We start from the raw sequence: 27,167 nt of genomic DNA, 5'->3' as shown, positions 1-27,167 counted from the left end.
TGCAATGTTCTTCTTGTCCTGTCATTGTCAAAGGAAAAAAAAAGAAATTCATTCATAATAAACCTTGTTTATGTAGTGTTTTCACTCTTAGTTTTTGATCTTCAAGTAATTCATGTTACTATTTCATAAATAAATAAATATTGAGTTTGTGAACTGTAAAACGTGATGTTACGGTGGATTATGTTGACCAAGAATGCAAAAGTTCAAAAGGAGCTGATAGAAGTTACTGCACTTCTGTTATCAGGGAGATTTTCCACTTTCAGGTTCTCATGTGATCAAGGTTGGCTCATGCTGATGAGACTCTTCAGTTCCACTAAATAAACACCTGCGTCACATATTTATAAAATAGATTTTACAGAGCTTATTTATAGTGTTTCCTCCTTGGACAGAGAAGCCAAAGTGATTCCCTTAACACTTTTTTTTTTCTTTAATATTAAAATATCAGTTCACTATTAATAGAGTACAACATCCTACAGGACACAATAGTTTTCAGTACAAGACCTTGTTTAATGTAGCTACTGAGTTGAGTCTGCTGTCTACAAGCAGATAAAACAATAAAATAATAAAACAATAAAAAATACTGTGGCCTCCAGGACTGGAGCTGTGCGTCGCTGCATTAATGGGGTGATTATCACTTGTAAACACATCACGAACACTGTGACCCAGCAAAACCACCAGACTGTGACAGTTTTATTTAGTTCGGTGAAACCCGTGAGTGAGAGAACGTTTGATGCTTTCAGGCTGGATTCACACTGAGAAACGTTCATGTATCCAGTTGCATGTTGTGAGATGCTGAAACATAAGTTCCTTTCAACTTGACAGTTACTCAAAGCAAATTTGATAGCTTTTCAAGCAAATTCAAAAACAAATTGGCATGCAACACATTTGATTTCTCCACTAGTCAGTCAAATACGCAGTTTTTTCAACTGACGATGCCATTTTTTTTCTATCTATGTATTTGTGATTTATGCCTAGGGTTCTTTTCAATATATATTTGAGTTTTTAATCTGTTCTCTATATGTTAAGCCTTTGACAATTAATGTTTAAGCAGCTATTATGGTTATAACCTACTTGATATGTCACTCATTTTGAACTAGAAGCAATTCTATGTGCTTTCTAAAAAAATGTGATGAATAAAATATTACAAAGAGAAAATATTGTAGTGTCCTTTCTTTACTGTGCACTGGTCATAGCAATGCACATACACCTCCATATCCTTCGAATAGCCCAGCCAGTAAAACCTCTGCCACAATCGTTTCCTTGTCTTGCCCACACCGCAGTGCCCCATGCTAGCCACTTCATGCACAGTGCCCAGCACCATTTTCCTCAGGTTATGCAGCACCACCAGCTGCCACACAAGCTTCTCTGGCACCAGCTCCTCCAACACACAGTACAGCATCTCGTTGTGCATCCGGAGGCTGTCCCAGCCGGCTTGAAGTACTTTACCAGCGGGCCTGTGTGGTGTCATGTCAGCCCAGCACACTGGTCGCTCTGTCGCAACTTGCTCCAGGGCCACTCAGTAGGTCATCTCCTTCTCAAGCTCCTCCACCACATAGCTTTGTGTTGCTCACAATGGCCTCTGTCACACCAAGGATCAGTTCTACCCTCTCTGCATCAGCAAAGGCTGCTTGAAGGCTGGCTGGTGTGGTGAGTTGTACATGTCGCCTCAGCTTCTCTGCAGCAGTGCATTCAGGAAGTGCTCCAGCACAAACTACTCATGTGCATACAAGTACAGCCATTGGCTCATGCACTGCTGAATGCTGTCATTTCAGTGGTTCCCTAGCAAAACATCTGCATCAATCATGTAAATGATATGCAAATGAGGTGCTGGTAGGCTGGCACTTGATTTCACATGCTAAAGCTGATTCATTTGCACTCAGATTTCCTCTTGCTTGTGCATCATACAAAAGTTTCTTGAATCAGATGCAGATTAGTTTGCATGTCATTCAATGCATCAAATCTGTGCTCTTTTTTACACTTTGTTGAACTGTCTTACTTCATTTTTTGTTGTTGTTACATAAATAGGTCACGCAAAGTCTTCCAACTTGCAGTTTAGCCATGTGACAACACTCCATGGTTTCCCCTATAATCTCAGAAATTGGTTTGAAATCACAGTGATCTTTTTAGCACATGATGAATTCAATACATTTTATTCCATACTTTTATCTGTAGCTCTGTGTGCCATGGAGGCAAGATTTGGTACTGAAATGAAAGACCTGAAAAGAAAATCACTCTGTGCTCTCCTGAAGTCAATAACCATCTCATTTGTTTTGTCATATTCAGATGTAGGTTGTTGACTTTGTACCAGTCTGTCAGTCGCCGCACCTCCTCTCTGTGTGCTGACTCATCGTTCTTAAGATTCACAAACTCCACCAGCGGAGAGCAGTACTTCGCGACAAGCACAGAGTTCTTACACCATTCCGTGTTGGTGTAAACACACACACCTCCTCCGCATGTCTGTGATGAGCGGTATGTATTAATCCTGTTCTGGGGTGTCTCCGTCCCACTTGTGATAAGCAGTGCATGTTGGTCCTGTTCTGGGGGATCTCCATCCTATCTGTGAAGAGCAGTGTGTGCTGATCCTGTTCTGGAGGGTCACTGTTCTATCCATTGCTACCCGCCATCATCTTTTTCAGTTTGTTATTAGTGGCCAGTGTTTGAATCTGAAGCTGACAACAGTTAAACGTCAGAGTCCGTCCGTAGAGCACGTCAATTTCTACTGGTGTCACCAGTTTTTTGTGAATTGTGGTATTTACAGTGCTCTTTTACTACAATAGCTGAAACGTGCTTTGTGAAAATATCAATGCAAACATCTAATGTTACTTCAATACATTAAAAGTAAGACATGAATGGACTAAATTATATTTTTCCTGCCCACCGTGGCAGTGTGCTTTACCTACAATAACTGGGTTTAGATTTTTGAGTTTGCAGCGTTGTTTTGCTTTGTCTTTGCACACCTCTGCTGTCTGATTTTATCTCATGTCGTCTTCTTTGGTTCTGTGCATTTGGAAAAGTTTACCTTCTCCTATGCCACTGAATCAGACAATGGACTACAGCTTGTTGAGGACTTTGGTTGATGTCTGACTTTTGGTGATGGTTTTACAGAGTAAACCATACCGCACACCGCTGGAGAAGCATTGTGTGCCAGAATGGATGGAGCGCAGTTCACATATATGAGCTCAGGCTGAAGTTCATCTCAAATCATATATGTTAACTACAATCAAAGTTAAATTATTACATCTCATGACCAAACATATAAAATGACCATGACAGTCACAATCAGAACAAAGAATGTCACCTCCAAAGTTATTTTTAAACAAGCAACCTAAGTTATTCAACCAGGAGTATCTCCTTCACCTTGGATAAAAGCTCTAGGTCCAGTGAAGGTCCAGTGAAGTACTGCAGTGAAGCATTTTCCCTGCTGCTTATGCCTTTTCAACCTCCAGCCAGAGCTTCTATCTCCTCTCATGGTCCCCTTTAGAGAGATCCTCCTTGAACAAGCTTGTCCTTCATGTCCCTCATGTTCCGTCAAATTCTGGAACTCTTTCCACTTTCGGATTCAGTCTTCCAGAGTAGGATTCCAAGACTCTGCCCACCACCTATATATCCTCCCTCAGGCAATGTGTTTTTTTAAATCTGGTATTTTGTAATGAAACAATATATCCGATATGTGTCTCATATATGAACACATGGCCGTGTATGTCTGTTCTTTTTCTGGATTCATCTTTTAGAGAAAACCAGAGAACAATGTTTTTTTTTCACCAGCCAACTCTCTCCCTCTCTGTCTCACTTTCTGTTAGTCTCTCTCTCAGTATCTCTCTCTCTCCTTTTCTGTCTCTCTGTGTGACTCTCTCTCATCTCTTGCACTGTCTCTCCCTCTTTGTACACTATATGGACAAAAGCATTGATGCACATCTCTTAATCACTGAATTTGAGTGTTTCATTCAGTCCCATTTCCAAAGATTTATAAAATCAAGCTCTTAGCCATGCAGTCTGCCTTTTCAAACATTTGTGAAAGAATGTGTCCTTCTAAAGAGCTCACTGAATTCACACGTGCTTCTGTAATAGGACGCCACCGTAGCGCATAAAGTAACCGCAGCGTTCCACACGTCCTCTTGCATTAACATCAGCGCAAAAACTGTGCGCCGGGAGCTTCATGGCCTGGATTTCTATGGCCGAACAGCTGCATGCAAGCCTTACATCACCAAGTACAATGCCAAGCATCTAATGGAGTGGTGCTTTCAGGGGTTGGCTTAGGCCCCTCAGTTCCAGTGAAAACAGTGGAAACAGAACTTGACTGGCCCTCACAGAGCCCTGACCTCAACCCCATTGAACACCTTTGGGATGAACTAGAATGGACCAAAATTCCCACAGACACTCTCCAAAATCTTGTCAAAAGCTTCCCAGAAGTGTGGAAGGTGTTACAGCTGCAAAGGGGGACCAACTCCATATTAATGCCTATGGATTCAGAATGGGATTCACAAAAACCCCTCTAGGTGTAATGTGTAGGTGTCCCAATACTTTTGCCCATAGTGTATCTCTATCTCTGTCTCTCTCTATATCTCTCCCTCTGTCTCTCTCTCTATATATCTTCTTCTCTCATCTGTGTCTCTCTCTGTCTCTGTGCGTAGAGATTATTCTATCTTACACAGACTCAATGACGAATCAGGATAAATCCAGAATCCAGCGTAGAGCGGTTCAGTAAATGTGGTGGTGAATGTGTGTAGGTGGGTCAGTGTGTGTGTGTTAGGTGAGATGGTGTAGAAGGACAGAGTGCCGGACCCCCAGTCCAGATACACTCCTACTCTGTTAGAGAGGGAGGTGGGGGCAGGTAGGTCAGTTCTCTGATTATTGTGTCTGACAGTGTAACTGTTATTATAAAAGTTTAGACTCCAGGACTGATTATTGTATCCAAACACGCAGTCAATACTGTTTACATTCCTCTTGATTCCTCTGTATGATACTGATATATCAACTCCAATTCCGCTCCACTGAACCTCCCAGTAACACCGTCCAGTCAGACTCTCCACACTTAAGACCTGAGGATACATTTTAAATCTGTCTGGATGATCCGGATAACGCTGACCTTCTCTCACAGCCTCCACCTTTCTGTTCCTCTCATACAGAGAGAGACGATTGTTCACTGTGTTTGGATCCAGAGTGAGATCACACACATCTGTACACACACACACACACACAAACATACAGACATAGAATAGAGAAAACAAAGAGAATGTGTTTCTAGTTAGTGTGTTTGTATTATTTGTGTTGAATGAATGTGTGTGTGTGTGTGAATGTGTGTATGTGTGTATGTGTCTGTTACATTTCTGTGGTCCTGGTTTCATCCTGATCTGCCCTCCATGATCCACCCTGAAGAACAAACACACACTTTTATACATTCATTAAACTTCAAATCAATTCAAAAATAAAATAAAAAAAAACAGAATAAAACAGATTATTACGGTATAAAACACCCATCGGACCTTACAATCCAGATAAAACTAAAATAAAATGAAGAATAAAACATCATTACAGCATGAAACATCCTTCAGACCTTACAGTGCAGATAAAACTAAAATAAAAAAAACAGATCATTACAGTATAAAATATTAAAAATCTTTAAAAAATATTTTAATAATAATAATAATAATAATAACAAGAATAGTGCATTTCCTGAACAGTATGCAGCTTAAGCAATTTGAGAATTCCACTTTACTTGGATCAGAGCTAATTCCACATGGTTAATGAGATGTTGCTAGGAGGTTGCTATGCTATTCAAGGTGGCTGCTGAAGGGTTGCTAGGTTGTTGCTATGGTATCCCTGATGGTTGCTATGCAGTTGCTATGGAATCCCAGGTGATTGTTGCCAGGTAAAGAACACCTGGTGGACCATCTCACAACTAATTAGGTTAATTAGCAACAGGTCAGTAACATGATTGGGTATGGAAAGAGCATCCCAGAGAGTCTGAGTCTTTCAGAAGTAAAGATGAGGGGGGGGGGTTCACCACTCTGTGAAAGACTGCATGGGTAAATAGTGCAACAATTTGAGAATCACATTTCTCAATGTAAAGCATCAAAGAACTTGGAGATTGCATTATCTGCAGTACATAATATCATTAAAAGATTTCTGGAGAAATCTATGTATGCAAGGGACAAGACCGAAAACCAATACTGGCTGGTCATGATCTTCGGGCCCTCAGGCAGCACTGTATTAATAACAGACATGATTCTGTAGTAGAAATCATGTGTTCAATATCTTTTCATTAAATATAGAATTTAAATTATTTGCACATCATTCTGTTTTTATTTATACTTTGCACAGCGTCCCAACATTTTTGGAAATGGGGTTTGATTATTATTACTATTATTATTATTATTATTATTATTATTACACTGGTAATACAGACTGTCTGTAATGAGAGACAATCATGTTTAAACACTACAAAAGAGAATAAAGTTAAATGTCATGGTTGGTCATTACTTTTTGGAGGTTTTGAGGGCTGTTATTTCAGCTTTTCTTGTTTCTGCAGAATCCTCTGTATCATTTACTGAAACCAGCTTTCTGTTTCAGAACTCCAGTTTACAGAACACTGCTGCCCTAAATCACCATCTTCACATTAATACAGTGAACTAACATTAGATATTTAAGCACTTTAGCTCCATTACCAGTTTACAGAACACTGCTGCTCCAAATCACAATTACAGCCATTTTTGAATATTTCTTGAATATTTCTATTATAAATGCCTATATTTTACTGCTTAAGTTTTTGTGTATTTTGGATAAACAATGGCCTGTTGGGTTATAGCACAACATTGATTAAAAATGAAATAAAGTGGTGCTGAGGTAAAACTGTTTCAGGTTATTCACAGTGGCTGCCCAGCATTAACCTTTAAAATGAAGTTTATTTTTGTTTTTATAAATTAAAGTCATAATGAATTCTAAACCACATCAAAGTGTGCATGAAACAATGGCTATCTGTGTGCATTTTGAGTGGGTTGATATACATTTTTGGGCATGTATTTATGGTGATGAGTTTGGTGACAGCCTGAGTCTACAGTTTATTAGCAACACTAGCCTAACTCCTGTTGTAAACTAAAGAAGAACATGTCAGATACCGAATATGTCTTGGATGTTTGACTGCATCTTGAGTAAGTGATAAATGTTCCCTTCCAAAACTACCAAGCTCTGGACCTCAGTGTCATGTTGAGAAGACTAACAATTCAAAGAAAAACACATCTAAAGTAAAACACAGTCAGTAATGTGTATAATATATATAATTAAAGTCAGTCTGTGTGTAGAGACAGTAAGTCAGAAACTCACTGTAGTTTCTCCAGTGTGCAGTGTGGATCCTCCAGTAAATCAGAGAGCAGCTTCATTCCAAACTCTCCTGGGTGATTATAGGTCAGATCCAGTTCTCTCAAATAGGAGGGGTTTGATTTTAGAGCTGAAGCCAGGAAAGAACAGCCATCATCTGCCACCATACAACCAGATAATCTGCAGAAAGGAAGGAAAAAGAGGGACAGATGGCATCTGTGTTCAGCAAAATCCAGCGACAGAAATATTCTCAACACTCTGATATCAAATGAGATGGAACAAAAACACAATAAACAGACTTAACATCTTCATGCTACTAATTACAACATGATAACAATCTCGTTCCAATCCAGTGCTCCAGGACATGATTAGAAGAAGAAGAACCAAGACTCCAAAGCAGAATCTATGTTCCTCCTGGAATCATTACAAAGAAATAGGCATGGAGGAAGTTACGGAAATACCATTAAAGTAAACTGAATCTAAATCAGAAAGAAACATTACCTGTGATGTCATCACAAGTCACTATCTGAGATATTTTAGATAACATCTCGATAAACCAGAGGTATTTTGGGATCAAGTGCTGTTGGCTGATGAATGAAAAAAAATTGAACTCTATGGCCACCAGTGTTTTGAGTAATAATACAGTACACGTTGCTAATTACTTCTCTCAAAATTATATAGGATTACATTACTTATTACTACCTGGAAAAAGCAATCTCACTGTTTCTGTTGAATTGTAGTGTAACAATGTTACACTATACTTCTTCTGCCGCTCTCTCTAGTTTACCCTGTGTCACGGCAGCTTTTGACACTGTAGTTCCACAGTTTGAATCTGTCTCTGGATGACCCTGAGTTTCTGTTGTTTGGAGAATGTTTAAGTTTGTTCATTTCCCTTCATTTCCCTTCCCAATTAAGACTGAGCTTCAGATCATGAGTCATGACTGGACATTTTCCTGCAGGATTTTGAGATAAAGAACAGAATTTATGGTTCTTTCAATGATGAATTTAGTCTCCCAGGCAACAAAGCATCCCTACACTATCACACTTCCATCTCCACCTTTCGCTATTGGTATGGGACCCCTGTCTTCCACAATTTTGCACTTTTTACTCATTAACTCACAGGACACTATTCCAAAATGCTTGGAGGTGATCAAGATGTCTTTTTGGTTAGCCATGATTTTTGCCTTACAGCTCCTCCATTCATATCATTTTTTTCTGGTCTTTTTCTAATGGTGGAATTGTGTACGCTAACCTTATCTGAGGTGACCAAGGTCCGCAGTTTCTTAGATGTTTGTCTGGGTTCTACTGTGACCTTCTCGGTGAGCTGTCATTATGCCCTTGGAGGAGCTTTGGTAGGCAGGCAATTTTCTCCATTTTGGAGAGAATGGCTTACTAGAGTCCATGACCCTTGGAAATGTCCCTTTCCAGACTGGTTTCATTAACATTCTCATCTTTTCTGGAATTTCTTTTGACTGTGACAAATCGTGCCAATTGATGAGACATTCACAGTGCTGCATACACCATTCCACAATTAGTAAGGGTTGGCAGTAATCAAGCCTGGGTGTGTCTAGTTTATTTGATCCCAAATATCAACTGCGTTAATTTATTGATTCATTACCTTTTCACTGTTTTTTCCTCAGTAAATGAAATGATCACTTAAAAAGAGTTTTATTTTAGAGTTTTATTTTTAACTGCGTTCTTCGAAATCAGAAAATACTTTTCTACAGTACTGTATGTATGCACAACCATCAGTTTCTTTAGAGATCTGTCCAGTTTCACACTGTTGAAATGGGGTTTAACATTACCATAAGTAAGCATCCTGCCTGCCTTTTTAAGTGTGCTGAATCTCAAACAGTTTACAGATCAATACTTTATATCTTACATTGTTAGCTTTTTATTATAAGTTTAATAAAATCAGTTTTAGAGCAGTCATGTTAACAAATTAAAACAACAAATCATTTTACAGTGTTAAAAATGTGAAAATTTATTATACAGCTTTGTCAGATAGTCTGATGGATTCCTTATATGGTGATCATTTTTAATTTCTAAATGAGTGTAGATTATGTTAACATAAACCCATTTTTGGATTCATAATTTAGTTATTTACAAAGGTTTCATGAATGAGGCCAGTGTGTGTGTATTTCTTTACTTGGATCAGAGCTAATCCATCCATTTTTTTTATTAAATCAATTTCTGATCTTAATTAAGGATGTTTTACCTAATTGTTCCACATTTATTCTGCTAAAGAGGTGCTGTAAACACACATTATTCAAACATGCAACTGTGAGGAGCATTTTTAGAATATAACAGAGTATTTTAAATGTCTGCTGTGTGGAACAGGACATAAATACAGAACAGACAGTAAATAAAAAAATACTGGGCAAAAAGCTACGGAGAATACATCGCTGAAGGACTCGCACAGACCCTCATCACCTCCATTGATTCTCAACAGTATTAGGATTTGGGTTAGGGTTAATACAAGAGTTAAGTTTATAACCAGAGCAAGGGTTAAGTTCAGGTTTTGGGGTGAGATTAAGGTTAAGGTTAGGGCCAGGATTAGTTTTAGGGAGGATTAAGGTGAATTCAGTAGATATTTAGTTTAACATAAGGTAATTAGTTTAAAGTATGTTAATAAGTTCATTATGTCATCATGTTTACCAAAAGAAAAAAATATGTGATTTTATTATTATTATTATCAGTGCCTTCACACTGTCCACCTCCTACACATTTGTATTACACATATAGTGTTGGGGTGAACCCACAGGGAATAAAAGTGTGGAGGTGCTGTGTCCCTTCACTCTGTTGATTCATTCCTACATGACCTCCTGTTAGTGTGTGTGTGTTTGTATTTGGACAACATGGACAGGCTGCTGACTGGCTACAGCTGCTAAAAGGGGACCCCACCGCTGGACATTTGTGATATTTTAAACATCTAGTATTTTTACATAAATTGTTACGGCTATATTGATTTAAAAAAACAATAATGCAGTGGGTCCACCAGACCACCAAGTACCGCACACATCAACACCACACAAGGGTTAAATGCAAGATAAGCATCTAAAGGCATCTACAGCAGACTATACAAATTAAGTGATAATAATAAAATGTAACTAAACAGTAAAATAACTAAAATCAAACATTAGCAGGCTGAATAGAGGAGGTTAGAGTTTAGGTTTAAATTTTAGAGTTTAAGTTTTAAAGTTTAAAATGGTTGAGTGACACCAGCAAGCAGAGCTTTAGAGTTTTCTGTAACGTATTCCAGTTCACTGGTACACTGTTTTAAAAGCATTTTTTCAAAGCTCGCGCTCTACACTGAGGCTGACTGGGGAGCTGCAGATGCCACTTGTGCTTTGCACTATGTGCTGTGTACACTGTATGAATTTCTGGCCATGCCCAAGGGACAAGGAATGACAGGTGAGGAAAATGTTTCACTTCAGCAAGTGAGAGAACTGTTACAACAGCAAAAAGACTTTTATGTACAGCTTATACCACAACAAGGAATTAACTTTAAAGGATTTGTTCAACTTGTCATGGAAACTGAACAAAAGGGTCAATTAACTGGTTAAAGAAGGAAATCGAAGAAATAAACAGAGGACACCAAAGATATTAAAACTGACTTGTGACGCAATCTGACATAAAACCATGCGTGAGTCCATGTTAACAATGACAGGGAAGATAGACTACTTGGAAGGTCAGTCTAAAAGGAATAATGTGGTTATAGATGGCATTCCAGAAACTCTGAACGAGAAAGAAAACAGAGGACAAAATAAAGATGTCAGATGTCAGATGTCAGAAACAATGAGGTCAGACCACGTTCTGTGGTGATAAAGTCTATCAGGTACAAAGACAAAACAACCATCTTAACTAACTGCAAATACCTGAAAGAAAGTATCTACATTAGTGAGGACTATACAGAGGCTGTAGGTCAAAAGAGGAAAGAACTTATTCCAGCACTGAGAGCTGCGAGAGAAAGAGCATACGTCAAGTATGACAAAATAGTAGTCCATCCTCCCTCAAAAAAAAGAATTTAAAGGATGTACAGAGAACAAGAGGTGTGAGTCCAGACATACATACACAAATCAGGACACATACACAGACAGATAATATGAAAAAATAAAAAACACATTAATATGAGATGTTTTAACAAACTACCAAAGAAGGGGCTAAATATAGCACACTTGAATGTATGTAGTATAAGAAATAAAGTTCATGAAATGTTAGAAATGCCGAAGGAATATAAAATTCTTGTTTTAAAAGTCTCAGAAACAGACCTAGACTATAGCTATGGTGGTGGCATAATGATCTACATTAAGTCACACATTGCTGTACAGATTAGAGTGGACTTGATCTTCAATGATATTTAAGCCTGATGGTTTCAAATTCACCTACCGTACATGAAACTTATGCTTGTGGGATGCTGCTATAGACCACCTAGCCGACAGCCGTTATTTAGAATTGATGGGAGAAATGTTGGATAAAGTGTCAGATGGTAATAGGGACACCTAGATGTTGAATTGTATCTTGTAAGGAAGATAACTCATTGCCATCTTTTATCTTCAATTTAAGCTTACAAAAGGGTCTATATGCAAAGTTGTGGAAGGAAGCGAAAGTAATCTCACTGCCAAAAGACAAAAAAGCTTCCTTTAGTGGACCCAACAGTCGACCTACAAGCTTATTGGCAGTTTTAGCCAAACTGTTAGAGAAAGTAATGACATCTAGATTGCAAAGCTACTTATTAGAAAACAATTTAATCACAAATTTTCAGCATGCTTATAGGAAAGGGCATGTACAGCATTAAAACAGATGAATGATGACTAGTTAAAAAAAACTGGAAATAAGATTGTTGGAGCAGTACTTTTAGAGTACTGAGTGCTGCTATTGATGCATTGAATCGTGATCTATTATTGAAGAAGCTAGGCTGTTATGGGCTAGAATCAACAGTTACAGTATCTCTTGTACTGAAGTCAAAGGGTTTTATAATGGATGTGTGTCAGAGCGTAAAAAGGTAAATCTTGCATCTTATAAAGATGTGGAATTCCTTACCGGTCTCTCTGCCTAAAATCAAGGGCAAAATAATGTTTAAACTATTTGACAAATTTAAAGATCTGTTAGGTAGATAGGTCCTTGGCAGTTGGAACAACACTATGGGGAGTTTCATGGTCTTTCTACTGTTACTGTATGTTTTAAATGATCCTACTGTGTTTTTTCTATTTTCATGTGTCTTGTTTTCTCTCAGTTCTTTTTGTTTTGTTTTTACTGTTTTGTTTTTGTATGACTTGTTTCATTAATTGTTATTGCACTGTTTTGTAGTGTATGGTATGTCTACTGGACCCCAGGAAGAGTAGCGGCTATCATGATAGCAGGGGATCTTAAAAATTAACAGAAATAAATAGAAATCGTTACTCAAGCCACATCAGACTACATATTCACTGGACTGGTGCCAGACTGATAAAGATCTCGTCTGAAGCCTGACTCTTCCTGATGAATTTCTAACACTATATACTAAGGCTGCTAGGCTCACCCCAAAACTGCAGTAGCATCACACTGTCCATGGTGTTCAGATATTTATTTTGGAAAAACATTGTGCAAGGCTTGTGGTATACAAAACTCTAACTTCTCAATCTAAGATACTTTTATCTCCCACTTGATGTGTGATCTAATATTGAAACTTCATAATCAATCATCTCAACAGTGACTTCATCATGTATTTTGGCTATAAGCATGAAAAATAAAAAAAAACCATGAATATTCTGGGACTTCCCTTTCAAGAGATGTCTGAGGAACATTGTCAACTTGTAAAAATTAAATTTAAAAATATATATAAATAAATAAATAAATGACAATGTGGGTTTAAATAGTGTGTGAAACACGTCCTTAGAAAATCTACTTCTTTGTCTTAAAAGCAAAGCTGCCAATGGTGTCTTCACATCTTCTTCAAATGTTCTTCAGGACTGACATTTATTATTTTCAATCCATGGAGATATTCCTGCTCTACTCCTACCACAATTGAGGTAGGTTTTAATAAGTTTCAGTGCCAAAACATGTCACTGTACAGCTAAATGAAGAGTTGTTTCATGTGCAAACATTACATACTCAGCATATGCTAAACACTAGCTATTACATTACATGTTTTTTGTATGTAACTTCAATGAGTTTAAATGTGGAAGTAGGAAAACAGACAAAATCTAACACCCTGTGTTTGTTTTTACTGGCCTTTAATCTAGTTTCTTGCAACATATTCAAATAAAATTTCTGAATTGAATGACAGAGAACATATGTGAAGGAAACTATTGTTTAATGTGTTTAGTGTCGTGTTATACATTATTATACCCAGTACTGTGTGTGCACATGCTGAAGGTGTATTTAGGCTGCCTATTTTTGTTTTCCCTTACATGGTCATGTTTGTCACACCAGTCATTTGGCATCAGTCCAGCTATAAAAGTGTGTCAGTCCATTGTTTTACAGGCTGGCTAGGTGTCTGGTACCTGCGCACAAGAAATTTATGTATATTCTCCAGACATACGGCTAGTTCTCTGGTTTGGGACGGGGTCTGGATTATTCATATGCCATATTTAAGGAACATGGGATGGAAATAAAGAGACACTATTGAATTGAATTCTTTGTTTTTTTCCATTTGAGAATGAATTCACAGAAAACTCACCTGAGTGTCTCCAGTTTGCAATATGAATTCTTCAGTCCAACAGAGAACAGCTCCACTCCTGAATCCTGCAAGTCATTGTTGCTGAGGTCCAGCTCTTTCAGTGAGACATTTGCTGATTGTAGAGCTGATCCCAAATTTTCACAAGCTTTCTTACCAAGACTACAGTTGTACAGTCTGCAAGTAGGAATTACAATGTACTCAAAGAAGAATTTATGAATAGAATAACATAAAAGTGATTGATATTATTTAGATAACACACTACATTTTTTAAAATTACTATTATGGTTAGAGTGAGAGAAAAAATATAATTCTAAAATCACAGGAAATTCTAAATATAAATATGAATAAAATAAATCAAAATACAGGAAACCGTAATAACTGTTATTTTACATTCACAGTTTACAGTTCCTTGTCATCTTAACTTATTTCAATTCAGGAATAAATCAGAGAGTTTACCTGAGTATCTCCAGTTTACAGTGTGAGTTCTTTAGTCCAGTAGAGAGCAGCTCAACTCCTGAATCCTGCAGGTCATTGTTACTGAGGTCTAGCTCTTTCAGAGAAGAATTTACCGATTGTAGAACTGATGATATATTTTCACAGGAGTTTGTGGTAAGACTACAGTTGGTTAGTCTGTAAGAATTAGAGTAAATGCAGTACATGGTGTAATCAAATCAAATTATTTTTCTCTTCATGTTCTACTTTGTCTTTAGAAATAGAAATATGTACATTAGATATTCATAGCTTTATAATTCATCCATGTGATTCCGTTTAAAACAGCAAACTTAGCTGTTGTCTTTTCTGTTTAGTAGCATAGAAAGTTAACTGCCACAACAATCCAGCCAACACATGATGAAGTTAAACTTAGAACATATCACACAAAATTACTGAAAGAAAAATTTCTAAATTGATTAAGAGGAAAACAAGATGTTGTTTTGAGAGCACATGATACATTGCATTACATGGTACATTTTTATATTTCAGGTACAGCTAGATAAAGAAATTCAGCAGAATTCTAAAACCATGCAAAATAAATATTAATGTTATACATAATACTGTTTTTTGTAAGGTAACAATTTATTATGGTTTGTTCTTTATGTTTTAATGACAAAATGAATTCATAGAAAGTTTACCTCAGTATCTCCAATTTACAGTGTAAACTCTTCAGTCCAGCAGAGAGCAGCTCCACTCCCGCGTCCTGCAAGTCATTGTTACTAAGGTCCAGCTCTTTCACAGAGGAGTTTACAGATTGTAGAGTTGCGCAGAGTGTGTCACAGCAGTCCTTGGTGATGTAACAGCAATTTAGTCTGCAAAAAACAAACAAAGCACAGATGCAGAAAGAGACTAAGAATGAATCAGAACAAACTAGTTCAGCTCACTCTGCCACTGGCTGCCACACAACCCAGTACTTAACACAGTATTTAATTCCAAAATGTTTCTGGTTTTTCAACTGTTTTGTTGCAGTGAAAAGTACAAACAGTGTTTAGGTAGTGGTTGGGTCGAGTTTTATTTTGGACTGCCCACGTGAAGTGCTAACATCATTTCTGACTAAACAGGTCTCACATTTTGCATGTTTGTGTTTGCTTGTTCACTGCTATATTTTGCTTTTTTAATCTTGTTCTTAATCTTTCAAGTAACTTTCACTGAATATTTCATTTTTACCTTAATTCACTAATAACTCTTTATAACAGTTTTCCTATTTTTTTCTTGTTTTTAACTAACCTTTACTTTTCCCTGAGAAAATGAACACGAGCTCCAGATACAGAGCACAGAGCTGCAGTAGTTGGATTGGCAGATCAGGGCTCTCCTAGAGAAGCACGAGCTCCACAAGTGGAAAATGCATCTGGAAGCAGCCTAGGGACACCTTGTATACGGCAGCTTCATGTCCAAAAAATCTGGCGGTGACTTCTATCCCTTCAGATAGAGTGCTACATCCATGGCTAACACCAGGATTCCTCAACTTCATGCCCGCAGTGGAGCAAGGCCGGGAACGCCAGTGTGGCCATGGAAATAGAAGCTCTTCGCCAATTCCTCCTCTGTTGGACATCACCTCCAGTAACCGGTTCAAAGCCCTCAGCTCTCTGCCTGCTTCAGCACCTCGGACAACGACTCAGGACATTGTTCTAATTATCAGAAATTCCATTTTGAGATATCTGAAAGTAGCTGGCTCTAGAGATAATGCAGCTATCTCTTGTTTTCCAGCTGCCCAGGTCTTGGATATTTCCAAGCACTTTACGCAGAGGTGAACATCATCTCATCCTGTCAGAGTGAAGTCCTAAAGGACCACTTTGGATTACTTCTAGACAGCATTAAAAAGAGGACAGAGGTCAGGATCATCATCTCAGGACCTCTGCCCACCTACAGGAGAGGAAGCAAGGTGTTCTGCAGGGTCTACACACTTCACTGTTGGCTCCAAGGCTGGTGCGAGAACAATAGTCTTGGTTATGTGAGCAACTGGAGTGCTTTCTGGGAGCGACTGGCATTTTACCACAGGGACGGATTACATCCAAGCCACTGTGGGTCTATCATCCTGTCTGAGAACATAGAGAAGGTACAGCACCAGGCCTGACTGGACATAATGGCAATACACAATGGACGGGTAAGTAGTAACAGCGGCAGACAAGCAAGTGCTTTTTATGAAATGGACAATGCCATGTCAATGTCTACCATTCCTCCTTTTTCTTTGTCATAAGTCTAAAGCTTCTGCTAGCTATGAAAGGAGAACTTGGTCCAATAACGTCATTAGATCCATAAAACCCAATTTCAAATAGACCAATTTCAAACCTTCCTTTTGTAAGTAAAGTCCTAAAAAAGGTTGTTTTCAACAATCAAATGCATAACTAATATCAAACAAGTTATATGAGAAGTTTCAGCCAGGTTTTTGTTCTAACCACAGTACTGACACCGCACTGGTTTGCCTCGTGAATGACCTCAGGCTCAGCACTGATAAACAAAATCCTTCTATTCTGGTCTTACTGGTTCGTAGTGCAGCTTTTGAAACTGTGGACCACAAGATTCTAATCCACTGCCTTAAACACTGGGTAGGCCTTTCAGACACCATTTTAGAATGTTTTTAATCATATTAAGTTCACTAAACCTGAAGTATAAAACCTGGGTGTAATCTTAGACCTCCGTTTTATCCTGCATGTAAATGCAGTCACTAACATAGCTTTTTATCATGTGAGAAATATCTCTAAAGTTCAGCCTTTTTCTAGAGAAACTTGTTCATGCATTTGTTACAAGCAGAATTAATTACTGTAATTTTTTTTACTGGACTTCCTAAGAAAACAATACATCTTCTACAACATATACAAAATGCGGCAGCTTGCATTCTAACAAAAACAAAAAAGAGAGATCATATCATTCCCATTTTGAAAGCACTGCACTGGCTACCTGTTTTTTCCAGGATATATTTTAAAGTTCTGCTACTAGTTTTTAAAGCTCTAAATGACTTAGCACCTGCTTACATCACAGAATGTCTGTTCGTCTATGTTCCAACATGTGTTCTTAGATCTGCAGATACTGGACTTCTGCAAACACCTTCTGTAAAATACAGATAAAGTGAAGAGGCCTCCTTCCATTATTATGCTGCTATACTGTGGAACTCAATTCTACCTTCCATTAGACAGTTGGGCACAGTGTGCACTTTTAAGAAACATTTAAAAACATGTCTCTCTAAGTTACCATTTAATTAAAATTCTACATTTCCTAGTATTTATATTTTTTTATATTTTATATATATATATATATGATATTTAAATTAGTACTCAGAATTTCTTGTATTACTGTTAAGTGTTATTACCTGTCTGTACAACACTTTGAGCTACCACCAGCATGAAAAGTAATAAACATTATTATTATTACATATCTTTTGTGGTCTTCGCTTGCTTTGTAAGTGTCATTTATCTTTAGCTTCAGATCCAAACAGGTTTAAAGAGTTACAGAATTCATAGTAATAATAATAATAATTTATATAAAGTCTTTCACATATCCAAGGCCACTTTACAATTAGAACTTTCCATAATCACAGTAGGCAAAGAAAAAAAGACTGAAGAATAATGAAGATACTGAGAAAACAGGAAGGTTTTGAGGTAGACCTTGAAGGAGGAGAGATATAGCAGTTGTAGAGATATAGCAGAGAGTTCCATAGTTTAGTGGCCAAAAAATAAAAAAAAAGTCATCCACCAAAAGTGGAGCATTTAAAGGCAGGGACCACCAAGAGGCCTGCTACAGAGTACGAGCAGGAGTATAGAAGAGGAGACCACTTGTATAATGGGGGTGCTAGACCATTCAGGGCCTTAAAAGTCAACAGAAGAACGTTTAAGTGGATGCATATAAGGAAATGCGGAACCAGTGCAACTGATACAGAACAAGGATGATGTGATGTTACACCCTGGACAGGCCGCCAGTCCATCATAGAGCAAACACCCAGACACACACATTCTCACTCACACATGTAGGGCCAATTTAGCATCTCCAATCAGTCTATCTGCATGTCTTTGGACTGAGGGAGTAAACCAGAGCACCCCGAAGAAACCCATGCAGACATGGGGAGAACATGCAAACTCCACACAGAAAGAACCCTGGTCACCCAGTCGGGTAGAGCTATATCGCAATGTCAATATCATAGTATACCAATATTGACAATATATCATTCAGTCATAACTCCTAAAGTAGGGGTTTCCAATAAAGTGGCCAAGTAATGTACATGCAGCAGTTCATAATAATTAAAACTATAATAATTAAATAGAACTTATTTTAATTGGCTGTCTGATACGTGGTCAGCCCTAATCATCAACAATCAAATATTAATCTGTTTTATTAATGTAGATATAGACTCACCGAGCTTTTCTGCAGACAGCCAGAGCTGGGATCAGTCTCCTGTAACCCTCCTCTGATGTGTTGTATTTCTTCAGGTCCAGCTCAACCAGAACCTCCTCTGAGGTCAGAAGCATGCAGGCAAATGCTGAACACTGTCCAGGAGAAAGCTTCCCCTCTGAGTGTTTCTCTGATTTTAGAAACTCCTGAATCTCTCTGGAGAGAGACTGGTCATTCATTTCAGACAGACAGAGGAAAAGATTGATGGATCTCTCAGTGGAGATGGGATATTGTTTATCTTCTCTTTTGATTAATCTCTTGATGTACTTTCTGGTCCTCTCTGAGCTGATCTGGGTTGGTGTCAAGAGACCCTGTAGGAGTCTCCGATTGGACTCCAGCGAGATGCCCACCAGGAAACGGAGGAAAAGATCCAGATGACCATTCTGACTCTTTACTGCTTCAGTCACTGCTCCTTCTAGCACCTCATCCAGAGAAACATTCTCAGATCTCTCTCTGTTTAGTGGTTTAAACATCTGCAGTTCCTCCATGTTCTTGATCTCATAGCACAGAAACACATAAACAGCAGCCAGGAACTCCTGAAAGCTTAGATGAACAAAACAGTAGACCTTCCTCTGGTAAAGCACACATTCCTCCCTAAAGATCTCAGTAAAAATCCCAGAATACACTGAGGCCTCAGTGACATCAATGCTGCTCTCTTTCAGGTCCTCTTCATAGAACACCACATTGCCCTTCATCAGCTGTTTGAAAGCCAGTTCAGCCAGTTTCAGAAGAATGGTTCTGTTGGATTCCAGCGGATTCTTTGGGTTTCCCTCATCTTTCTCCTTATACTTCTCATTCTTCATGTTTGTCTGAGTGAGCAGGAAGTGTGAGTACATTTCAGTCAGAGTTTTAGGGATTTCTGTATTACGCTGTTTTATGATTTGCTGAAGAACAGTGGCTGAGATCCAGCAGAAGACTGGAATGTGGCACATGATGTAGAGGCTCCTCACTGTCTTCATGTGTGAGATTATTCTCTTGGCTTGGTCTTCATCACTGATCCTCTTCCTGAAGTACTCCTCCTTCTGTGGGTCACTGAATCCCTGAATTTCTGTCACACGGTTGATGAATTTAGGAGGGATCTGATTGGCTGCTGCTGGTCGTGAGGTTATCCAGATTCGAGCAGATGGAAGCAGCTCTCCCTTGATGAGATTTGTCAGCAACACACACACTGATGATGTCATGGTGATGTCAGATACTTTCTCACACTGTTCAAAGTTCAGTGGAATTCTACTTTCATCCAGACCATCAAATAAAAACACAGCTTTGAGCTGATCATAAATTTTTGGGTCCAGATCTTTGAGCTCAGGATGGAAGTCACACAGAAGTCCATGAAGACTGTATTGATCATCTTTAATCAGGTTCAACTCCCGGAACGGAAGCACAAACATGAACTCGACATCCTGATTGGCTTTTCCTTCAGCCCAGTCCAGAATAAACTTCTGCACAGAGACAGTTTTTCCAATGCCAGCGATGCCTTTAGTCAGAACACTTCTGAGCTCTGGCTCTTTTGGTCTGTTATCTTCTTTTCCTTCTTTGTGTCTGAGACTGTCAGCCATCGCAGCTCTAATGTTCTCTTCTTGTGTTTCTCCTTCAGGACCTTGTGGAGGTTTAAAGATATCTAAGCAGTTGATTGGAAAGTCTTGTACCTGTTTCCTGGGTGTTTTCTCCATCTGTAAAATCTCATGTTCTTCATTCACTCCTTCACTCTCTCCCTCTATGATGTAGAGCTGTGTGTAAATCCTGTTCAGGAGGGTTTTATTCTCTTCTGTTTTGATTCCCTCAAATAGACTCTCATGCTTGTTCTTCATGCTGGTTTTGTGTCTCTCTAAGATTTTGAGAAGGACATCATCCACTGGTTGGTAAATATCTGCCGGAGCATTTATCTGCAATGCTGTTTCTGTGGATCGCCGCCTAATTGGGGTCAAACACATTAACACAAACATCAATAATAAAAATAACCATAATAATCTTCGCATGATTTACTATACTACATTTGAGATATTTAATTTAGTAGATGGTTTACTTCAGGTTCCCAAGATTAACTTAATGTTACATGTGTTGCACTCCTGATTTCCTTTGTCAAAAACTACTATATTAACAAATATTTCTAGACAACTGTAATATGGCATTAATAGTTTAAACTCTAAAATCTAAATATTCTACATGCAGAAATTCATGTGGACCATAGTTAGAGTTTTATAAACACACATCGGTAACACTTTACAGTAAGGGTCACTAATTTAATGATAATTATATGCTAATAATGTTGATTATTATTTATATATTAGTCAACACATTAAGATTTAGTAGTTACTGATTAAATACATACTAATTAGTAACTGAATTCACTGTTAACTGATAGTCTAGTTTATCTGGTCCTCTGGTTGTCAGCAAGTACAACCGGTAGGAAAACGGGTGGAAATATGCAATATGATTAATCAATATGATTAATCAATATGTTGTTTCCAAAATATTTTAGTTTAGTGTGACACAACTTGCATATAGTATGGCTTCATCCAGGTCCCTTTTCCCCTGGCGTGCAGACTGCAGTTCACATAGCAACGCAGACAGTCTCCCCTAGCTAGTAGCTAACGAAAAGGCAAAGAGAGAGATTCAAGACCAACATTTGGAGATGAATGGACTTATTCAAATTTATAAGCACTGCAGTTGGTTTCCTGGAATGTTAAACCTGCACAAGAGACTGTCAAACACTACAAAGTGGCGAACATGAAGTCAGCCTCTCTTTCGAATTCTCCCGTTCTATCTTAAATGGTGCTGCATTTACATTCTGGCACCTCCCGCATAATTTAAGGTGGAATGGGAAAATTTGAACAAGAAGCTGGTGAATAAGAAGCGACTTCTGCCTCGTAAAACAGTCGAACATTGAGAGACATTTTACAAGAAACTATTCTACTTTTGAGGAAAAGTCGCCAAAGATGGGAGGAAAGCGGCTATAGCTAAAGCTTAAAGCAGAGCAAAGTAAATATGCGTTTTCGTTCATATTTTTTAGCCTATACTAGTACATCAGCAAATACTGAGACATATGGGACATTAAATGTTGTGGCTCCCAAGGTTTTCTGATTTTTGTTGAAAGGACAAAATAGTTCTTCTTAACATTTGGGTTGTGACTCCTGACCTAACCTAGCTTTTAATGCAGAGGGTGCCGGTTGGATGTCTGGCTCATCCAGTTGTGTTTTCGTTATGTGCCGTCACAGACTGTCCGGGCGCTGCACTTCTGCACTTCCAAGTTCCACCCTTTGTGTTCTGTCAACATTACGTTATAAATTAAAATACAGAAAATCGATTTTTGACATTTGTGAATCGATTCAGAATTGTCCACATCGTGATGTTTTCCCCCCACCCTATTGACAGATACTGTCAATATTTGCATATTTAATTCTGTTGCTCATAAGGACAACCATCTACATACATCTTTGAATTAGCAGCCTGTGTTTCTCATAAGTTTCTACTCTGATTCACAGTGAAGTGTGTACAAGCTACTCTCAATCATGAGTTTGTAGTAATTAGTTTATTAGTAGTGAAGATCATCACTTTACTTGGAGGGACACAAAGTAATAGTTAACAGTAGTAAAATCAAGTAAGGAGTAATTAATGGTTGAAATGTAAAGAAAGCTGTGAGGACAATGTGACAGCTGAATATGAGGAGGTGAAGGGAAGTGTCCTGTAAAGCCCAAGCAGTGTATTCCACTTGACTGTGTTGACTGCACAGTGAAGAAGAACATAACGATAAATCAGTAAATTAATGAACAGATAATTAACATTAACACATGAGTATCATTTAATTCTCATGTAACATTTATATGACTTAACAAATTTATCTGTTCATTATCAGTGTAATAAGCAGCAGTTAGGACACAGTTAATAAGTACTCAAGCTATGAACTAATAACAAACTAATCAGTTAACAGTGTATTCATTTAGTAAGTACATAATCAGTTACCAAATAATAACTGAAGCTTAATTAACTTTATGTTAATATATAAATACTGAGTAGTAAATAACACTAACAGCATAACTAGTCCTTGATATGCTACCCTTAATGTAAAGTGTTACCGACATATTTAGCACATGTGGTCATGTGAGCAATATGTGGCATTGCACATAATGTTAATGCCCTAAATTGCATGTAAGCAATTTAGGGCATTACGTGACCCCAAGTAGTCCTGTGTAATCATATGAGTTTTATGTGATTACATGTGATAAATGTAATACATGATAACGTGATAACTGATAACCTGCACTTCACTTGACTGCCTGTTACTACCAGGACTCTGAGAAAACGGACAAACCAGGATGAGGAGGCTCTGCAGGCTGGACTGATGGAGACACACTGGAATTTGCTACATTCATCATAAGGGAAGAACACAGATGAACACTGACTGAACACTGTATTAAAGACTACATTCATTTTTGTGTGAATAAAACAATTCCCACAGAGATAGTGTACTGTTTCCTCAATAACTGTTCTATTTCCCATTAAACTTTAGCTCCAAATCTCACAACCATGGACTACTTGAACAACAGGCTACAGTTTGCTGGTAAGCAGCACTGGAGCACCCCAGGGACCTGTCCAGTCTCCTGTCCTCTTCACCCAGCACTCATCAAATTTTCAGTACCACTCCAGCCCATGCCATCTGCAGAAGTTCTCTAATGTCTCCTTTATTGTTGGATTTATTCAAAGTGGAGGTGAGTCAGAGTACAGGAGGCTGGTGGAGCACTTTGTCTTGTGGTGCAGGAAAACTGCTGATACCGATACTGATACTTATATTTCAGTACCAATTACTAAATAATACTTCTTTCAAAACCTTCGTTTTAAATTGTAAGATGAAAGATGGAGTGGCTTAAATCATAAATGAGTGGTAAGAAGCACGGACAATGAAGTTAACAGTAAAATAAATTCAGAGATTTATTTCTAAACACACTATACATGTTAGAAAATAATTATTACTGAAAACATGTCGAAAAGCTGTGAACTATGTAGTACTGAATTGCGGAGTTTTTTGGATGGGCTTGAAATCGTGGCTCAATGATGCACTAGAGCATTATTAGCATGACTCCTCCCCTACCACTATAACAGTATAAAACTTGAGCCGTTCTTAACATGGCCCCTCCACTAACACTAAGATCACTAACGGGTCTAACGATAAAAGGTCACTAATGGGGCCAAAGATAAATGGTTACTAATGAGTAGCCTTTCATACTTCAGTAGTACTGGTCACTCTTTGGCTCCTCCCCTGAACAAGCTTAATGACTATTTAGATAAGTGTTTTTTTTAAACTACAGATCATATTTGAGCTGGTTTGCCACCCCAGTAAAAAAAAAAAAAATCTACTGCCACTCCTAGTGAAAGTCAAGCATGGTGTTTCATCTTCGTTATTTTATTGAAGAGTAAACTAGTAAGAGCTCCCCCTTTGGGATGTTTGCAGACATAGGCAATCAGCTGCCTATTGAATTCTTCAAGGCCTAATAATCAAAAGCGGATCCCTAAACAGCATTTACTGTTGGTTTAAGGAATTTTAAACGCTGTTCTATTATATTTCGACAGAAATATATGTGAATAATTCTTTGGTCTAGTATAATCTGTTAACCATTCATTCACACTTGAACTCTTCTGATATAAATTAACTGACTGTAAATGAATTTCTAATCACACAACTGCATCTCTTCAAAAAATAAAGGTAAATAAAACGTAAAACCTGGTGTATGCAGATGTATAATGTATTCACTGTACTTGTAAAAGTAATTCTGTGTGATTTAAAAAAAATAAGTATATTCTGGCCATAGATATGTTTGATGACACCACATACACACAGCACCACTGGTGGCTTTGAAGTGTCTACCACCTGGTCTGAATAAAATATGTATGAAGAACACAGAGCTTCTGTAAGACTAGGTGGCCTGCTATTCCCCTCTGCTGCCAGACAAGAAAGTCCTGAACGGGGTCAATCAGAATCAAGCTGTGAGGAACACCCAGCCATGTGTGATTGAGATGTTCTTCAGGATCAGTGTGTTTATGTGTGAGGGGAAAAAGCATAGCCAGGTTCGGAGCATGTGATCCACCACAGCCTCCTCTGCTCCTGCCTGTGAAACCCTGATGTTCTGTAAGAGCTCAGGTAGCACCAAGATGCCTTGATACCCTGCTTAATATTGGCTGAACTGAAATCCAGTGTCTCCAGTGCCCACCTGAGTGTCTGTGAACAGTGACAGTTCCATGGTGGAGCAATCTGAACTTAACTGCCTTTGCAATAAACATATGTTTATAATAATAGCAATAGTATGTGCAAAGGGCAAAGATAAGGAAGTTTGGGCCTTCTGAAAAATGCATGGGCCCCCTTGCCTCACCTTATTTCCTTTAGCAGAACCTGTCAAAACATTAAAATGTGCCATATATTTTATAAACCTACTCTTTATTTTCTTTTAGCTCTATAATTCCAACTCTTACTTCGTATGCAGCAAGCTGTGAATATGGATATGACAAATACGACTATTATCAATATACTGTATCAAATTGGCCAAAACTTTAAATGTTTCTTTGAAATTTGAAACTGTATAATGAGCTATTTTTGATAAGTGCAAGAAAGATACATTTTTGGAAGTCCACTTGCCAAAACGTATCTGTCTTCCAAAAACTCCAGCAGCACTGCTGTGTCTGATCAACTCGTACCAGCGTAACACACAATAACACACCACCACTGCATCAGTGTCATTGCAGAGCTGAGAATGACCCACCACCCAAATAATACCTGCTCTGTGAGGGTCCATGGGGGTCCTGACCATTAAAGAACATAGTGAAAGGGAGCCAAAAAAGTATGCAGAGAAACAGATGGACCACAGTCTGTAATGGTAGAACTACAAAGTGCTCCTATACGGTCAGTTGAGCTGTAGATAAAAGGAGATAGTTTTAATGTTATAGCTGACCCAAGTATATATATGGTATATAAAATGAAAAGGTAAATAGAGGCTTTCACACAGCAGACCTGTCACATTGCACAGCGTCCAAAATTTTAAAACTATTTTTTAATGGTTTTAATGGTTGCGCGCACACCAGCGATAATGCAAGGCAGCACTATGTGACTATTGTCACTAAGCACTGTTCAATTTCTAAGCGCATTACAGTGCGCCACACAGCATTTTGCCATTAATACATTAAATTAAAGCCATATCGAGAGCACAGAAAGCCACAGTTGATCACATGTATTTTGAAATTTACACAGAAATGCAGCCAGTCTTTTAGATGAACAGACAGATGCTAATGTTAAGTTGCATCAGCTAACGCTACTAGCCTAGCCTTTTTCAGCTTGTATTTTTCAGAGGGATCAGTGATGCTGAATCCTTTCGTTAATTCAGTTTATATGAGTAGAATGTGTTTTTGGGTTATCCTTGCCAGCATTCTACAGCAGCGCTCATCTATGTGGCGCTATGCAATGCTACTCAAGCTGGCATCCGGTATGTGACACATTTAAGAGTCCTGAATGTTTAACTCTTTGTGGGTCACAGGACTGAATGTTCAGGCATGGACCATCACTCTTCTTACACACATCTGGACACTGGAGAAACATTTTTTGGGTTTCTGTCCTGCTAATATTAAATATGCGAAGAACTCAAGTCTTTACAAACTGATCTACAACATGTAGCCCAGAACTCAGAAATATGTTTGAAATGCTTCATTATCACAACTGTCACAACTGTTACTGGTAGCAATTATTTACCATGAGTCAGAGGTTCCTCTCCCTCCACTGGACTGTGCTGGCTCCAACATGGACTGGTCACTCTTCATAGACACACAACTGGGTTCTCCTCCTCCACTGCTGAATAAAGGAGGTTGCCCCATGGACTGGCCACTTTTCATAGACATACAGCTGGGTTCTCCTTCTCCTCCACTGCTGAATACAGGAGGTTTCTCTATGCACTGGTCACTCTTCATCGACACACAACTGGGTTCTCGTCCTCTGCTGAATTCAGAAGGGCTCTCAATTGACCGGAACCTCTTCACAGACACACAGCTGGGCTCTGGAGATCCTGCATGCTTCACTCTGAGAAAAGTTAATCCACAATGAGATTTAAGTTCTGAGTAATTATGTTCTTTACTAAGACTCATTTAGTTTGAGCATAAGTCACAATTTCCTCTTTCTTTTTCTTAAATTGGGTTAAGAGCTGATATAAAGTTACTCACTTTGAATCAGAGCGTCTCTCTCCACTGCTGGAGTGATGAGACTCCATCACTGAGGTTTTACTCTTCACACACAGACACTGGAGACGCTGCTCTCTGTGAACAGTTCATTAATGAAGCATGAAAT

At 38.4% G+C, this 27,167-nt stretch overlaps 1 protein-coding gene across 1 annotated transcript; it reads right to left on the bottom strand.

The window, feature by feature from the left end:
- LOC118799002 (NACHT, LRR and PYD domains-containing protein 3-like) lies at positions 1–27,167 on the bottom strand. Its single transcript, XM_036558669.1, has 9 exons — positions 27,044–27,167; positions 26,580–26,903; positions 18,815–20,761; positions 15,106–15,279; positions 14,432–14,605; positions 13,976–14,149; positions 7,321–7,494; positions 5,324–5,370; positions 1–5,176 (listed from the first exon to the last, which is right to left on the bottom strand). Exons 1-9 carry the CDS (start codon positions 27,088–27,090, stop codon positions 4,635–4,637), a joined length of 3,603 nt encoding a protein of 1,200 aa, XP_036414562.1. The 5' UTR covers positions 27,091–27,167; the 3' UTR covers positions 1–4,634.

Source organism: Colossoma macropomum, unplaced genomic scaffold (genome assembly GCF_904425465.1).
Source record: "Colossoma macropomum unplaced genomic scaffold, Colossoma_macropomum, whole genome shotgun sequence".
In the NCBI taxonomy this organism is placed as follows: Eukaryota; Metazoa; Chordata; class Actinopteri; order Characiformes; family Serrasalmidae; genus Colossoma; species Colossoma macropomum.
The sequence above is the reverse complement of the archived record's forward strand: the minus strand, read 5'-3'. Positions and strand labels throughout refer to the sequence as shown.